General features: G+C 42.7%; 1 protein-coding gene across 1 annotated transcript in view; it reads left to right on the top strand.

Moving 5' to 3' along the window:
- The window catches only part of arhgef18b (rho/rac guanine nucleotide exchange factor (GEF) 18b), a gene marked incomplete at its 5' end in the record, with an annotated part of 39,816 nt that extends 35,981 nt beyond the window's left edge, over positions 1–3,835 (top strand). The window contains one exon of the mRNA XM_080506706.1: positions 52–3,835. Within this exon, the coding sequence (XP_080362832.1) occupies positions 52–308 (257 nt within the window). The 3' untranslated portion in view covers positions 309–3,835. The remainder of the gene's footprint in view (positions 1–51) is intronic.
- Positions 3,836–17,933: the final 14,098 nt, after the last annotated feature.

Raw genomic sequence — 17,933 nt, 5'->3', positions numbered from 1 at the left:
GTCTTATCTGCCGCATGGAATTAATTTCCTTCGCTTGCGTCTGCTTGACAGATCAACCCAGCCCTCCAGACAGTGCCGGACCAGACCCCCACTCCACCGCCTCCGTCTGCGCCCCCCACCCCACAAATGTTCAGAAGCCCCCGATGCCTCCCGCACAATCCCACCTGCAAACTTCCACACAGCTTCCCGCCATGCCCCCTCACTCGCTGCTCCAGTTCCAGTCTCAGGTGCAGCCGCAGAGCCACAGCCTGCCGCCGCCATACACCGTCGCCACAGAGGACCACAAAGAGGACGTGATCTTTTTCTAGACTCCAGACTGGTGCCAACGGACCAGAAAAAGAACGACTGTGTGAGCGTCATGAACACGAAACCGGAATGACTGCATGAACTAACGTGGCATATTCAATATTCGATTTCCTTGTAAGCGTTTGATCGATTGAAGACGATGTATTTTAAATGCCGTTTCACAGAACAAGCCGGCCATAGCATTTCATACAGGTGGACCAACCCTTCTTTTCTAACACAGCGACCCAATGCTGCCTCTAAACTTTTAATAAGTATTTAGCTTGATTTTTTTAATTTAATTTGTGTTTTTCTATCTAAACTCAAATGTAGACATGTGTGAAAGGAACTCTCAAGAAAACAAAAGGTCCTTTGTAATGTGCGCGCGAAAAGAAGTTACCAGTCCAAAGACGACGGCCACGAGAGCTGAAGATGTGACTAAAGGATACACTGGAAGAAAACCTGTCGATGGGTAAAGTGTGCAAAGTGAGCAGTGCCGCGACGGAGTCCTGGCCTTAACCGCACCGTTATGGTGTCGAAGCTCCAGGCTGATTAATGATCACATATGGACAAAATGTACAGCGGTCAAAGTTTTGAAGTTTCCTTTAATTTCGTGTTTTTTGTTTTTTTTTAGTTCTCTTAACAGTAGACTGCAACGTCAGTGCTGCTACTGGTTGTGAAACCTGATCATAATCACATTGTTTTTAAGCTGTTGTGTCGTAATACTTCAACTCCATTAAGGGAGAGGTCCTCAAGCAGGTTCCCTTTTTCCTCCAAGTAATGCAAAGTGAGACAAACTCAGTGGGTCCTTTGTTTTGTCACTATAGTTTGAGGTGTTTTATTACGGTGTTTTACTATTTTTTTTAACTAAATTAAATCATGTATTTATGCTACAGTTGCAAGCGGTTCTACACATTATATTTTGTAGTCAAATTGTTTCCAGCAACCACTGTCCCCTTGTGAAAGAGTTGCATAAAACTAAATCTCTCTAAAAAATGACCCAACAGAAAATTATATATTTCTAGTACTTGTATAGAAAATAGCCCACAATTTATTAATGCTCGTTCCCACACTTTTTTTTCCCCCCCACTTCACCTCAATCTATGTGCACGTCTTTGTATTATACACACACACACACATGGAGGTCATGAAAAGTCATCGCAGAGAATCACGGGGTCACAGTGAACGTTCCAGACATTCTCAAGGTTTCCATTGAGTTTGGCTCACCTGTCCAGACTGAAACACTTTCAATCGTTGCTGTACGACCGTTCATCTTTTCCATTGCTGCAGAGGCGAGGTGGACTTTATACTGCTTCGCTTTACTGGTGTAGTCTTTTATTTTAAAGTTCAGAAACAAAGTATGATGATGATGATGATTTTATTGCCCCTTGTAATATGAAATGTAACTTTGAATTTTGCACTACGCAGCCGAGCAGGTCTGATATGTAGGTATGATTTGGGGGGGACGAATGTGTAAATGTTACCTGGACCAGAAGTCTTTAAAGTGTTTTAACACGTTATTGAAGTACAAGGTCCTCTGCTCTCTCGACCAGTCGGTATCGATTTAAATTCGCAAAAGAGAACATGAGCAAAACTGCAACTGGGTGAATTTCCTGGATTCCTCAGTTCAGTTCACAGCAATTGTTATTTTATGTAATTCACATATAGAAAGAGCCAGATTTGTGTCGGTGGACCTCCCCGTATCGACGGTCCGTTCTCATCACGGCCACGAGGTTTCAACTCACTGCGTGTTTTATTGATCGCGTTTCATTAGCCAGGTCTTAAATCTCTGTGCCGGACATGAAAGCGATACTCTGGCAGGTACTGGGATTCTCCAGCAACACCGGCTGTCTCGTATTTCTCTGTGTGTTTTGTCACAGAAAGAAATGTGTCCCTTTCTTTTTTTCTTTTTTCCCGTGTGTCAAGAATCCCTTTAAATCATGAAGTAAGTGATAATGGATATGTTTCCATGTCTTTGCAGACATAAGTCTTATTGCCATTGTCTGAATGAGCTGGTCTGAAGTTGTGCCCACATTTTTTTTTTTTCATGTATATTATGTATACTGTTGTACATAATGAGTGTGAAACCTCCTGCACTGTCCAACGCAGGCGTTTTTAACATTAAGGTGCAAAAAAACAAACCTGCCAGAACGTTGGACATATACTTGTATGCACTCCAAATGCACGCACGTCTGTTGATGCAAGAGGAAATGAATCCATAATCGTTTGTGACTGAAGCAGAAACTGATGCTGCGTTTCTTTAACCTCTTAACGTGTTGATGTTGTAGCGTTGGAGCGGAGGTGTTGCTGCCCGTCAGCTCCCCGGTACCATTCCTGAGTGATGTTCTACACCAAGATGACGTAGCGGCCGTAAAGGGTGCAAAAACTAAACCGTCTGCTTGTTTCAGTCGGTTTAAACCAAAGAGGCGTTGAGCTGAACGAGTTTATGACACTGGGCCGGTTGCGCGGTCGTCCACAGTCCTGCGACTTGTCAAAACATCCGTCAGCGACTGTCCAGAAAGAGTTTACAGCATTTAAGAAAGCCAGCTCTTTACCAGCATGTCGGGAATCGTTGACAAAAACAAAGTTAATATGTCGGTGTCGACATAATGTGACTATTCTGACTCGAGCTGTAAACCACACGAGTGGGGTTTTTTTTTTAATCTCTTCATCAGACTGTGAGAGAAAAGTCGTGATAATGGGCTTGTAATGTGCATATGGAATCACTTGTGGGTGGAGCCCCTTAAAAATGTTTAATACTAACCAGATTTAAGCAAAACAACTCTTGTTCAAGGCTTTTTTTTTTTTTTTTTTTTTTAATCCCAAAGTTCCATGTCCTTCAGTGAACTCTTGAAGACAAAACTAGGAACATAACTGCAAACCGAGGCCGTCTGAAAATGTTTTCATCTGCTTGAGTAACGCGATTCAAAGCTGAAATATCAGTGAATCTAACTGTGGTATCAATCTAAGTCTTAACTTTTCAGCGCCCGGGAATAAATTGGTCTATTTGGTACATTCGTGCCCCTCGGCTGTGCTCCAAGTACGAGACGAGAGCAGAAGAGTGCTGCAGGCCGGCGGTGGCGCCGCCGCGGCGACCAGCTCAATTCTTAAATGTTGCTTTGCAAAACTTGACATTTGTGCTCCGTTCTGGAAGTCGGTTGATTCAAGTGTGTGTCGATGTGCAGCAGAAGCACAAAAACGTGGAGTGGAAGCATTTAATTTTTCTTTGTTTTTTTGTTGTTTTTTTTAAAAAACACAGTCGTCTGTTGGACCTGTATTGTGTAAATAATTGTGAGCATATTTTATTTCCTCAGCCAATTTTACACTAGTCACTTTGGATAGTAGCATACTTGAAGGGGAAAAATGAATGTTTATAATACCTGTCGTTGATGTCTGTGAACTTTTATTCACCAAGAGCTGTCTAATGAGGTCTGTAGCACACGGCAAAACTGATTTTTGTACGGTTTTATTTTATTCACTGCACATTAGAAAGTACTGTGGGCACAAACTGCTGCCTTAGGAAGAAATGTAGTAATAAAGAGTCTTGAAATGGTTTGTTCTCCTTTCATTAAATTGATGAATTTCTTTTTTTTTTTTTGCGGGGGGTCTTGTGACTGTCAACATTGCCGTTTACATATAAGTCAAGAATGTGATGAGTTATTTCCCCTGGACTAAACTTGTATTTACAAGGATTTGCTCCGTCTCAACAACCACACGGGCGTGCGACATATAATTCTTCCTCATTATTTAGAGTCCCATCCGCTGCTCGTCAAAATAAACCTGACCACCCAATTAGCCAGCACCCTCGCTATGTCTTTGTGTCTGGGAGGCGCGGGAACGTTGCTATTGACCCCGTGTTTAAACGGCCTAATAACAGTCCATCCCCAGACAAAGCTCTATTTTCAGGTGCTGCGGTGGAGCGCCGCTCAATCCCACAGTCGGCGTCGCAAACACCCGGGCTGCCGTTTCCTGCCTCCTTGTCCTCCTGGCTGTGGAAGACACTAACAGTAGTGGCCGTTTTTTTTTTTTTTTTTTTTTTTATTGTCTGCTGTCATTAGTGGCTTTCCTCTGTCTCCTCTCAACAATTATTTTTCCAGGCTGCTTCCCCTTTGGAGACGAGCTGCATTTACTGCGTCTTTGTTTCTGCGTCATTCCTTCCACTGCTCTGCCCATTTTAACTCCCCACCGTCCTCTTCCACTCTCATCCAGTGTCTCTCCACTCCACCTCGGCTCAACCGCCCTTACAGCTCCTGGGCGTTTTATGTAACGCAGTCAGCAGGAAGTTGGGCTACTTGGCTGCTCTTATTCCCTTTTTTTTTTGTGTGTGTGTTCACCACAAAGTTAAACAAATGGATTCTCTGCAAAGCCAGGCATGCTGACAAACATCCCCGCAGGCTCGTAAAACACCAAAGCAAATCTTAGTTTGATGGACTCTGTCAGCAGCAGTTTTCCATTTCTTTCTCTCCTTCCACTCGGATTTAACAGTTTGTCTGTTCAGCTCGGCCACGGCACAATTCAAACTCTGCTCATAAAGTGAAGTGTGCCGGTGACCCTTGCAGCCGGTTTACCTTATCGTCACAGCAATTGAGATTTTTTTTCTGGTATTTTCCTAAAAGCCACAAAGTTGCAAGGGAAGGAAATGTATGGATCACAAGACGCAGCATCTAAATACTCAGCTGTCCATCCATCTATCCATCTTCTACACTACTTACAACTTGTTTAAGGTCGCGAAGCAAAACTGTAGGTGAGTGCAGGCTACACGTGATGAGACCGTTCACTAGTCACTGTCGGTTCATCGTGAAGTTAATTCTAACATAAGTCCAAATCCCATGATTCAATAGCATGACCAAGAAGCAACGAGCTCTCATTGAGCAAAAACTATTTTCTCTGATATTTTGCAAATGATCCCATTACCTTTCAGTTTCAGTCATTGGAGGACTTGATTTTGTGAGCCATATTTTGGACAGACGGTGTTTCCAAACCTGTAACCTCCAGATGTTTTATGAGTGGAGTTCTGGAGGAATGTGCATATCTGAGGGTTGTTCCAGTGCTCCCGGCTGACACAAGGATCCCACCGTAGAAAAGAAACAAAGCAGACGTTATCTGCCCTCTTTTCACACAACCAAGGTGATGCTGGGAAGATAGCCAGCAGTGAAACGTGTCCCTTGGCTGAGGTTCCTCCACACTGCTTACATGACCTCCTTAACAGTCAGTAGTGTATTCTGGGAAATTTGAACAGGATCAAGTATTTTGAGTTTGTTTTTTTTGTTTTTTTTAGGTCTGTTTCCTGTAACGGCTGTGTGTTATGTTGTGTGTGTTTTTTTGTTTTCTTTTACAACATCAGCATTTGTCTCTGCAGACATCAGATCTCTCTCTCTCTTGGGCTGTAAAGTGCAATATCTAAACTTTGATTTAAATCATCTGGTGCACAGTTTTGTTTCGAATGAATGAGAATCATTGTTCCTCCAACCTGCTCCACCGATCTCACATCTTGCGTCAACAAAGAAAGGCCCTGTGTGTGGGGGGGGGGTGAGGGGGGGTGAAAAGGCCTCCCAGGAGAAGTTCTGCTCAGTAGAAATCAGATCAGGTGCAGGGCCATTGTTGCTGCCTGAAGAGACGCCTCAGGTGAATTGAAAAGGGGGCGAGATGGATTATAAAGGAAGTGTGCTCTGTGCTGACTCGCCCCTTTTGTGCTCCGAAGGTTTGCATTTTGCAGTCAGCTGCAGCCTGGTGACCGTCTCGTCAGTCCGGTTCTGCTCGTGCTTTGCTTTTTGCCTGTGAGCTGGATACACAGTATTGGCAGGTGCTGAATGGCCACCGTTGTAATCGGTCGGCCACTTCCAGAGCAGAGTAAACATCACAGTCTGACGCCGTGGAGCCGATCTAACTTCCACTGAGACCAACCCATGTCTGATTTTGTTTGATGTCCAATAAAACCATAAAAAAAAAAGGTCCATCTCATAATGTATGGGGGGGAAAAAAGAAGTGAAACAAATGCAAAATTGTGAGCTTTTTTAGATTTAACTCATCCAGAAACCAAAGAGATATACAGGTAATGATTTCCCACACATCCCATTCCTTTCCTTCTGTGTAAAACAAGCCCAAACACATATAACTGCTATTTACATCCCCCCCCAAAAGGAAACAATTATTTGTATAATTGCTCACATACAGTAACTCTGTAAAATAATAAATCCAGTGAACTCGCATACACTGGCACCATTGCATACAAGCTCTTTTTTTTAATATGTAACTTCAACGTGGTCGGTTTTTAAGTAAATATTTAATAATACATAAATAGATTATGATTTCAGTGTTGCAATTAACAATGATATGAACACCAATATAGTGAAATAGCAATAAAACTTAAATATTGATCACATTCTCGTGGTATGACCTTATGTCACAAACATTTGAACAAAAACTGAAAAAATTCCAAACTTTATGGTTATTCCTCCTGGCCGCCACACATAACACTCAGTTTGCTTAGATATCGGACATGAAGGTCGACCAGTAAACAAAGACATTAAACGCAAACATCTCGCAGCAGCACATACTGTGTGTCCTGCAGTTCGTTATCAGTCGATCGGGAACAGTATGGCCTCTGGCGCTTCACGTCTTCAGCCGTCGGAACGTGAATGAATCCTCTCTGTTGGTGCCGTACTTCCAATATGGGAGAAACTAAATACAAGGGCTGTCCTCGGCTTTAAACATGTTCCATCTGTGGCCCCCGGATGCAACATTCGTTCAAGGCTAATGCAGTGTGGGAGGTCTCTATGGCATTTCCAAAGAATCCAAAAGAACTTCCCTCATGCACACACAAATGCACACTCGCTCACATCTTTGGTACCGACAGTCAAACACTGGTTGTGCCAAGGCAAGCAGCCTCCTGGCAGCTGGCGTGGAAAACCCTCTTCATGGCAGAAAGTGTAGATGTGGACAATTTAAGATGCAAAGTCGCCTCCAGAAGCTTTTGTGCAAAAGTTCTTCATCATAAAAAATAAAAAGTGTTGTTTTTGAAAGTCTGAGCAATATGTGCTCTCAAGAAAATGGGAACAAATAAGTGGGGAGATGATCACATGCACGTTGAGTAAAAAGCAACTTCAGACCTGCAGGGAGCTCTCAGCCACTGAGGTGAAATGTAAAATGGAGCTGGAAGGATCTCGCTCCACACCAGCGACACCAGACCCACTTTTGTTGATGGTGCACTTAAATTCTACCGAGTTGTCTTGAGGATCTCTCCGTGAGGATTCGTTGTTCCTCTGGAAGGACGTAGCCTGAAGCGCTGCACTTTGTTCCACTAAACAGAGAAAACATGCAGATCTTTATATCTAGTCACCTTTGACATTGTCCTCGAGTGCCCCTTCGATGTCAAACAGTCCCACAGTGTCCGATTGTCCACAAATGTGTAATTAACTCACAAAGGGGCGACATCTGCCAAACCAGGAAGATCCATATCAAGCTTTTTAATGACAAACACGGGTGAGCATAACAACATGCAGCTTCTTCAGCACATCCTTCTTTCATCTGCTGTGTCCCTGCTGCATGTGCAGGGGGGGGGGGGGGGGGGGGGGGTGATGACAGACGCTGCCAGAAGTCCAAAAGGCCACTAACTGCTGCGACGCCAAACACCTGAATGAGACAAAGACGGCTGCACTTGTGCATCAGGGATGCAGGGAAAAGGAAGTCGTTTGAATGTGAATTTGCATTTGAAGACAGCCATTTCATACAACTAAAACCCAAAGTTAGTTCATCTACAGATACACATTCTCTTATTTGTTAAGACATATATGTTATTTTAATTCAGAGCATAATTGTCTTTGACTTAAAGCTTCATAGCACTTAGTTTTAGATGGAAAAATATGATATTCCCTCCTCTACTTTAGATATAATTACAGGGTATTACAGAAGACATATTCTGTTATTTTTTCAGGACTTCTACTCAGGTAGCTTGTCATCATTTGGTGTTTTTTTTTTTTAAACAGCTTTTAACATATGGTGTTTTGACTTTAATGAAAGTCATGCAGAGCACATGCATGTGGGACACGTCGACTTTGTGGTCCAGTGTTACACTTTAACATGCAAAGTAATTCTCATCTTCCTCTGAGCTCCTTTCATAGTCAAAAAGCCTTCAGTCATGTGGGGAGCCTGTCATCGTTTCTGACCAACGCATGCCACATAGGGAGTGCTTGTCAAACGAGTAAGATCTCTCTTGGGTGTGTACCCACGTGCACTGTGCACCACAAAAAAAAACCCGCATGCTGTATAAGTTGTCGCCAGGGATCTTGTTTCAGAGTACTGAAAATGTCAGAGCTTCTTGGCCGAGTGTTGCGGCGCATGAAGGAGGATAATTCAATAATGTAACTTAAGTTCCGAGGAGAGCTCTCCCCTCCACTTGGAGCTGCACCAAGAACCTGTTCCACCACGAAGGGAGAACCGCGCTATTGTTCCCATCCTGTTCACACCTCACACCTGCCTTTTTAATCATACCCTTCCCCTTTCAGCCCCTCGGAGAAACACCACGGCATACGACGATCGGCTCTCCCTTCCAGGCTCCTCATAAATCTTTCAGCGTTTTTCCTCTGTCTTGCAGTGACCGGCCTCTGCTGAGCTTCTCACTTTTTTTTCTTTTTTTTTTTTGACTGGGAAATCATTTCTGGGCATCAAGAGCAGAGCGAGGCCCTTGAGGGAATAATGAGGGATCCCAGATGAGGTGGCGGCCTCGAAGTGAGCAAATGGCCCACCCTCCAGTCGCAACCGCACTTACTTGTCTGTCTGTCTGCATTGGGGAGGGGGGGGGGGGGGGGGGGGGGGGGGGGTGGGGGGGGTCATATGTGGGTGTTAATATAGCGCGTGTCTGCTTCATTAGTTTTGTATAAACCGCCGCGCTCTGCTGTGAATGAGGAGGGAGGACGACACACGTCAGCCCCAGACAGAGACAGATGCTGCTGACACGTCCGAGCATCTCTCTATTGTATTATTCATCCTCAGTGTCACATCTCATCCGAAGTGGTCAGCCGGACAGGGCTCAGAGCAGAAGGGGTCGCCTCAACCGCACACACACACATGCACACGCACACACACGCGTGTGTGTGCGTGTGCGTGTGCGTGTGCGTGTGCGTGTGCGTGTGCGTGTGCGTGTGCGTGTGCGTGTGCGTGTGCGTGTGCGTGTGCGTGTGCGTGTGACAAACAGGAAGAGAAATGTGTCTGTCTGCAGCTCATAGATTCAAGTATGCCAGGCTTGTCCGGAATGTCCGCCGGCTCAACTCCACTCTGCCCACAGTCCTTGCTCATCAGCTCCGGTCGGTGGACGAAGCCTTTGTGAGATTCTCCCCGTGAATGAAACCGTCCCCCCCCGTTGTTGACTTTGTGACGTGACACAGGATTATGTAAAAATGGCTCCTCGAGGGTGAAGCGAATATTTCAAATTGTCCTCCCACATTTGTTTGCAAAGAAGAGGAGAAGAATTTCAGGCATCCCGATTTTCTTTCCCTCATATTTATTCTCCAGAACAGGGCCGGCAGGAGATCGTGCTCCACAAACAACTTAGACCCCCCCCCAACCCCCCCCCCCCACCCCAACCCACCGAACTATTCCTCCTTTCATCATCACCATCATGCAGTGTTTCAACCAATAAGTAAACGTAGGATAGATAGATAGATAGATGGATGAATGGATGGATGGATAGATAGATAGATAGGTAGATAGATAGATAGATAGATAGATAGATAGATAGATAGATAGATAGATAGATAGATAGATAGATAGATAGATAGATAGATAGATAGATAGATAGATAGATAGATAGATAGATAGATAGATAGATTATTCTTTCTTTCCAATCTCTCTGAAATTAGTATTTTCTGTCTCACAGTTTTGTGGAAAGCTGCAAATGTGGATGTTTTCTTATGGAAGAAAACTAAATTAATTCCTAAACAATAAATTGTAATATTTCACCGCCATTCTCGTAATGATATAATGTCAACTTGAGGTGTGTGACTGGAATCAAACATTATAATAATCACTAAACTCCCAGTGGTTCTCAATTGTGATGGTTCACATATTACTGTAAAACAAGTGGAAATATTACAAGTTATTTTCAGTTTAATGAAGTGCATGGAAATGTACGTCTGTTTGGATCTAATGACGTGAAAAAAAAACAACAACCTTGAAATTGAAGCACGAGTGAAACTTTAAGGAGACAAATACATTGTTTGAAATGCTTCTAAAGCAAATCAGCTCTTTGACTGTCAACTTGTGTGTGTGTGTGTGTGTGTGTGTGTGTGTGTGTGTGTGTGTGTGTGTGTGTGTGTGTGTGTGTGTGTGTGTGTGTGTGTGTGTGTGTGTGTGTGTGTGTGTGTGTGTGTGTGTGTGTGTGTGTGTGTGTGTGTGTCTGCCAGAAGCAGAAATGTTCCTCTCTTCTCCTCTCTCCATTCTTTCCCTGCAATTTACTGGGTAATTATTCCATTGTGTAAACGGCGATTACTCTGACTGAATACTGGTAAGTCTGAAAGGGCTCTTCTGTCACAGCGCTCACATCTCTCTCTCTCTCTCTCTCTTTCCCCAGACTAGAGGCAGCAAAATTAATCTTCTGGCAGAGAGATGAAAGAGAGTGAGGAGGAAAAGTCAAAGGACGGAGGAGCAAATCTATAGACAGAAACTGTTTTGGGCTTTTCTCATATAGATAGCTGGAACGTGTAAAACTATACAGGCTTAATATAGTCCTGAAACCATGTGAAGTCTTTATTTAGCTGTCTTAAGGGAATGGTTGACTTCTTTATGTTCAAGCACATATTTTAAAACAAGAAAAGTCTGGAAAAAAACCCCCAATAATCTATAATAGAAAGAATTAAGTCAATCAAATGTAGAGAACATTGTCAAAGTATATATAAACTTTTTCTGACTTTCTGACTTCCTGGACTTGACTATAAACAAATTATCTTATTTATGTTTCTTTTCTTTAATGTGGCCCTAATATGCCTTGGTATGGAAGGTTTACATTTCGGTACATAGTTTTCATCACGGAGAGACAATATTTACAATCTCAGCACAAATTGAATCAGGTCATCTGGACTCAGACATTTGCCTTGAAAGGCATTTTGCCGCTGATACAAGTGTCTGCTCACTAGACGAGGCCAGCTCAGCTATCCACGCTCTTTGGGTGGCCTCATATTTTGTGTTGGGACATCTGTTTGTTTAGCTTCACGAATATAAAGATTATTTTACTGTTGGCTGTGGTGCATGGCATACGCCCAGATGTTCTTCCTGGGATGTTCCACTTTCTGTCTGAATGTGTTACTGGTTTGAAAGCTACCAGGAAATGATGTTTGTTGAAAAAAAAAGCGATCTCAGTTTTTCAGATATACCCAACAAATAAGGAAATACAATGTTATTAAGTGCATTTTTCTCTTTTAATTCCATGCTGTTTCTCTTTCTGGAGCATATTATTCTTTCTCTGAAAGTCTAGCGGGTGTCGCCACAAGTTTTATGTGCTTCTCTCAGATGTTGGTGCTCCTGTGTTTGTCGTATGAAGTGTTATTTCTGAGCAGCCTTATCCTGCTTCCTCAGTGGGAATGCAGGTAAAGAGAGAGCTCATGACAAAAGACACCACGGTTTCGCCTCGACGCAGGTTCTTGTGCATACAGAGGTTGTGTTGGTCGTCCATGAGTTTGTCGTTTTCGCAACTTGTGTAGGCTCTCTAACCTTTTTCTTGTCGGATCTCATTTCAAGCATTCATATGTGCTTGAGTCATCCAGCAAGATACAGACCTTCACCTGGTCGTCACCTTTGTTTGCTGGTAGGATTGTGATGTAACTGTACTTCCACATGTGAATCACTGTTTGAACTCTTGTGGTTTTAGCCTTGGGAGGGCCTGCTGACACTTTTCACTTCATCAGATTCAACTTCATTTGGCTGTTTGTCCCTTATAGCTGATGCATTTGCTGTGATGAGCTGGTTGGTTGGTGTTGTTCTCCTTGATACCAAAACTGTCCTCTCTGTTGCTCTTTGCTTCGTTGCTTTTGGTGTGTTGGACAAGTCCGGCTTTCTGTGTGAAGCTGTGAATTATGTTCCAAATAAAGTATTTTATTATTTGCTAATACCCACAGTATTCAAAGAAAACACTTATTGCATCAGGTGACCACATTCTAACGCGTTGTATTTTCTCACTGCAGCACTCAGCTCCCATCGAAAACTAAAAGGGATCAGTCAGCTGTGAGCGCATATTTAATACAGAATTTAATCCAGGTTTCTTCTCTTACGTCTCTTGGGGACTGGCCAACCTGTCAGTGACACACACACATACACACACACATACACACACACATACACACCCACACACACCCACACTCAGACAGCGTTGAGGAGACATGTTGTGCATTCGCTCCAGTGGTTGTTGGCTCGTCGGACCGTCAGTCTGCTGTCTGTCTGTCTCACACTCTGTTTACTCCTCAGTTACTCACCCGGTCAGCTCTGAAACCTTAGAGCGGCTGCCAGGGCAGACGCTCCGGTCCAAAGATAGAAAGATGGAAAGAGAGAGAGAGAGAACTGGAGAGACAAAACGTAGAGACATTTAACACCAGCAGCAGCTCAGACTCAGAACAGATTGCCAAACACTGCTTTTTAATTATTTAATCTTAAAGGGCTTGTGGAGCATTTCTTTGATTTCCCACCAGTAAAGTGCAATGCAGTTAACTGAATTTGAAACAAGGCAGAGAGAAATAGACAATATCAAGGGAAATGAGTGATCTTTGTTCACATACATTTGCATCAAGGAAGACTTCTATAAATAGAATACATTTCTTGTTTGTTTATCGAACCCCAACTAATACGACAGACATATGAATTCAGGCATAATCTGAACACATTGTTCTCGACTGTCTGTAGCCACCGGTATCATATTATATAGTTCAGTCAATCTAATGCAAAAACTGTAATACATTTCAGATTAATTAAAGCTTATGTCTGTTATATTGAAAGCTAGGTTTCAAACGTAGATGTTAAAGGCTCCGGCGACTAAGACATGCCATCTTTTCATATCCTATTGTGGTCTTCCATATTTAAAAATATGGGTTAACCTTGGGTTAACCTTATTTAAGCATTTATTTAACATGAACAGAATCCTGCTGAATTTGTCGCATGTAATATAAGTGGATCCAAGTGTCATTATTTTTGGAAATGAAAATATGATCGTTGAAATAAAGGCTGTTGGGGTTTTTTTCTTTTGAAAGATTGGACTTGGCCAGGTGGTCCATATTGATCCACCCATCTACACTGGGGTTTAATGAGCCAGCCCACGAGGGCCACATCCAGGCCCCCTGAGGGGGGCAATAGAAGCTTGATTCTGCCTGCATCAGGGCATCTTTGTCCGGAACGGGAGAGGCCCCAGCTGGGGGTCTCAGGCCAACAGACACACTCCAATATTTGGGTGGAGAGGCAGAGGGCAACGTCTCTGTTCGTTCCACCTCACTGCCTCCTTTCTTATCGGCTTACAAGAAGCCATAACAGCTCCGCCTCGCCTCGCATCGCATCATGCACAAACACATGATCTTGCACACACATGTGACCATGGGCATACATTTCCACGGGGTTTATGTATAACCCTATAACATCCTAGGTTGCTGTGTCTGTTTGCCCCCCCCCCCCCCCCCCCCCCCCCCGCCCCCTTTACGTCTCTGGGGTTGTTTTGTCTCCAGTGAACTTCCGAATGTATTTGCGGTGGTATGATTGTGCTGTCGGCGAGATCTGTTGGAAAATTTGCTCGGTTTGCACATTTCGCATCACAATAGGAGCCATTCACCCAAGTGGCTCATCCCTCTGTACAGTGCCAGGTCTCCTTTTCAGACATCAGCGTTTCATCTCTTTCTGTACGTCTGCATTGTGTTTAAATGTCCATAAATTAATCTTTTGATGAATCCCTGTACCCACGCTGGCACAATCGCATCCGCATGCTTGACTGGACGTAGCCTGTAACAGGCATGATGTCATGGCAGCCGAGGGCTTTTTGTTTATGAGCCGCCTTTTGTTTATGTCCAATTAACTGTGCGCTTTGAAGTTTCCCGGCCGTCTCTGAAATGATTTAACAACGTTATTGAATTATGTCACAGATTTTAGACTGGTGGAAAACTTCATGTAATGTGTTGCACAAATACTAGAGTTCATGGTGTTCTTGAATTACTAACATATCATCAATATCTTGATCACACTAACTTTTGGTCCCGTTACACAGAAATTGACATTGTCGCAGTGTGGGTGTAAAACAAAATCACAATTTAAAACAAAAACACTGAATGATGAAGAAAAATTGACATTTTAAACAAAAGGACAAATAAAGTTGTAATAAAAAAATATCCATTTTGATAACCACTTTATTTGACTCATCATTGCAGACACATGGAGCTGATCCCAGGTGACTTTGAATGAAAGTCACACCAGACACAGACAATTTAGCATCGCCGTAACTCACCTTATAAACATATTACTGGATGGTTGAATTGTGGCCTTAAACCCAGATATAAAATGTACAGAATGTACAAGCACAAAAACCACCCCAAATATAATCAATAAACAAGAGACATGTAAATGAATGTAGGCCGTGCAATTTTACCATATCAACATTCCCGATTCTCTCTATGGAGTCAGAGTCTGTTATATTCATATTCACATTGCTGCCAAAAGACTTCCTTTGTGTAAGAAAATCCTTTTTGACATCTCCAAGCTGGTTTTACTTTGGTATCTTGATACTTTCCCACTACTCCAAAGTAGACAGGTCAACCAATAGAGACTCTGTAATGTTTTAAACAGTCCATCCACATGTCACGTTTTTATCTTCGACCCATTTCTGTCAAATTAGTAAAACACTTTATTTGGATTCATACGAGTTCAAGGTCAAGAGTTCTGTCGTGCTTTGGTGGACAAACTGTTGACGTCCGAAGAAATCATTTACTTTGAATGAGTTGTGAAAAATTGAAAACCACAGGAAACCGAGAAGCTGATCGACGTCCTCCAGTTTCCTCCAAATCAACCAACATCTAGTCTCGATGGCTGGGAACTCTCCACCTCTCCAGCGGATAGTGTACGGAGCAGCGTTAACACATTACCATCAAAGGTTATAATGTGCATGCATGTGCTGGCCAGCGCGAGCCAGAGCAGCAGAAGTTCACACCTCATGTAACACCCGGCTCCAATGTGCGATATCGCTACAACAGGCAGCAAACGTGAACCCGCTGAATCTTCGGTGCACAGACTGGTGGAAGGAGACGAGTGTTTCTGGTAAATACCGAACCACTGACAACCTGCAGTTGGAAACTATGTGAAGCATTTTAAGAGCACCTGTGTAATTATATCTCTGCCCACACTAGGTAATGACATGGCTGCTGAACTCCATCCTCCACAGGAGAAATGAGAAAATAAGCACCAGTTCCAACAGAGGGACATTTATTGAAAATGTAGGAGCTGCAGAAGAAGAGATAATAGTGTGTATCCATAACAGATTCATATCAGATCAGACATATACTTTTATATAATTGTGAGTTACAAGGAAAAGCATGAGGATTAGAGACAGAATGCTTTGATACAAAAGGGATTTGAGTATTCACACTACCAAGGCTGGGTTAAGACAAAAATACAGAATTAAGACCATTGAGAGACGTCTTTTTTTTACAAATTGTGCAAATCAAAGGCTTCTACAAATTAATTACAAAGCAATATACAAACTATACACACAAAAGATCTTCAGAGAAAACAAATGCTTACACAATTGGACTACTGAGGACACGTTTAGCTTTTGTTGTTAAAATCCAAGATGGCACTAAAGTTAGCTTCTCTGGATTTGGCAACAATTCTGTTTTAAATAAGACAGTTGTTAAGCAAAATAAGCGTAACCAGACATTTGCAGCTGGAAAAACAATATAAATGAGAGTTCATTACAAAAATAGTACATTCACAACAAAAACAAAGATGTAACAATTTATTGGACAGAATCTGGCAAAAAGTATACATGACCCTGAGACAAACCACAGAGAAATGCCAAAAATCATAGTATGAAATAGAAAATGATCTCCTTCAGTCTCAATGGGCTCAATCTCTATTGCGCGTTTGTATTTTAAGTTGAGGAGGAAGACACAAATTTAGCTCACCAAAATTGAGGGAAGCCCAAGTCCAAAAGCTAAAAATACAAACGCCAAGATTGTTCCTGTGCAACAAAATCATACACTTCCCCCAAAAGGTTTTCTCTCCTCCAGATACAGTGCCATGAAAGAGTATTGGCCCTTTTGAAGATTCTTTAGTGTTTAAGATCAAACAAAAGTAAATATCATAAAGATAATTTAGATGATTTTATTTATTAAGAGGGAAAAAAAAACACAAAAGGACCGGTGGCTTTCAATAGTTTTGACAAATAAACTGCCCCCTGAACCGAATAACAAGCGTGTTCTAGAACTGGCAGCGAGTCAGGAGAATATTTTGGCCCATTCATCTTTGCAGAATTGTTTTATTTCAGACACTGGAGGGTTTTCAAGCATGTATGGCTTTTTTTTTTTTTTTAAGGTCACGCCACAGCATTTCAATCAGAGTCAAGTCTGGACTTTGACGAGGCCGCTCCAAAACCATCATTTGGGTTTTTTTGTTTTAAAGCCAGTCAGAAGCCAATTTTCTGTTATGTCTTGGATCATTGTCAGGCTGCAGAACACAAGTGGTTGAGGTCACAACCCAGTGGCCCAACATTAGGCTTCTGGCCGAGCAGAATTCATGTTTCCACAATCACAGCAGAAGTTGGTTTGCAAAAGCAAGACGAGCCTTTATATTCTTGACATTTTTCTTTGTTATACAGATTTTATCTAAGTGATTTCTTAATGGGAGAGGTCTGGGGGTGTAATCAGGTTTGGGTGTGGTTAATGAAATTAAACTCAGCTTTCCCAAAAAAATAAATGTAATTAGCCACAGTTAATTCATGATTTCACGCAGGGCCAGGTGGGTTTGGATCGCTTTTTCTCACCCTTAAAACATGAAATCATTTAAAAATTGTATTTTGTGTTTACTTGGGATATCTTTGTCTAATATTTACATTTGTTTGATGGCCTTAAACATTTACGTTGGTGAAATATTCCCCCCCAAAAAATAAGAATTCCAGAATGGGGGAAAAAAAATACTTTTTCACAACACTGCACATAGCACAGGAAAGGTCTAATTCAGACCCCGTTTACCCGACGGTTTCAAGTGAAAAAGCCAAACCTTCACTCCCCTCCGAGCGTCAGGAGGGGTGAGAAACCACAACAAAGGACTGCTTCACTTTCTTTAACTTAAAAACATGCCAGTAAAACCGATGTGTTCATGAGATGATACACAACTGATGGTGGAATAAGTCATTCGAGCAGTGCATGATTCAGTCAGTCACAGTAGCTTATTTGCCCCCAAGGGTGGAAAGAGAGAAGTTTCTGGGGGGGGCTCACCTCTACACTCTCTGCCTCACATGTGTTACAAAGGCGTCTGTGAGTCTCTGCAGTCTACATGGCAACCGGTCCAGCTCAGAAGAGAGGCTGCATGAGAAAGTCACACAATAAGTCTGAGTAAACAGAACTGGGCTGATTCCAGGACCCTTTGCCTTCTTTCCTCTGCAGCCCAGGATAATGTGATTCAGGCTGGAGGGAGTCATG

This window comes from Blennius ocellaris (assembly GCF_963422515.1).
Source record: "Blennius ocellaris genome assembly, chromosome: 12".
Lineage (NCBI taxonomy): Eukaryota > Metazoa > Chordata > Actinopteri > Blenniiformes > Blenniidae > Blennius > Blennius ocellaris.
The sequence above is the reverse complement of the archived record's forward strand: the minus strand, read 5'-3'. Positions and strand labels throughout refer to the sequence as shown.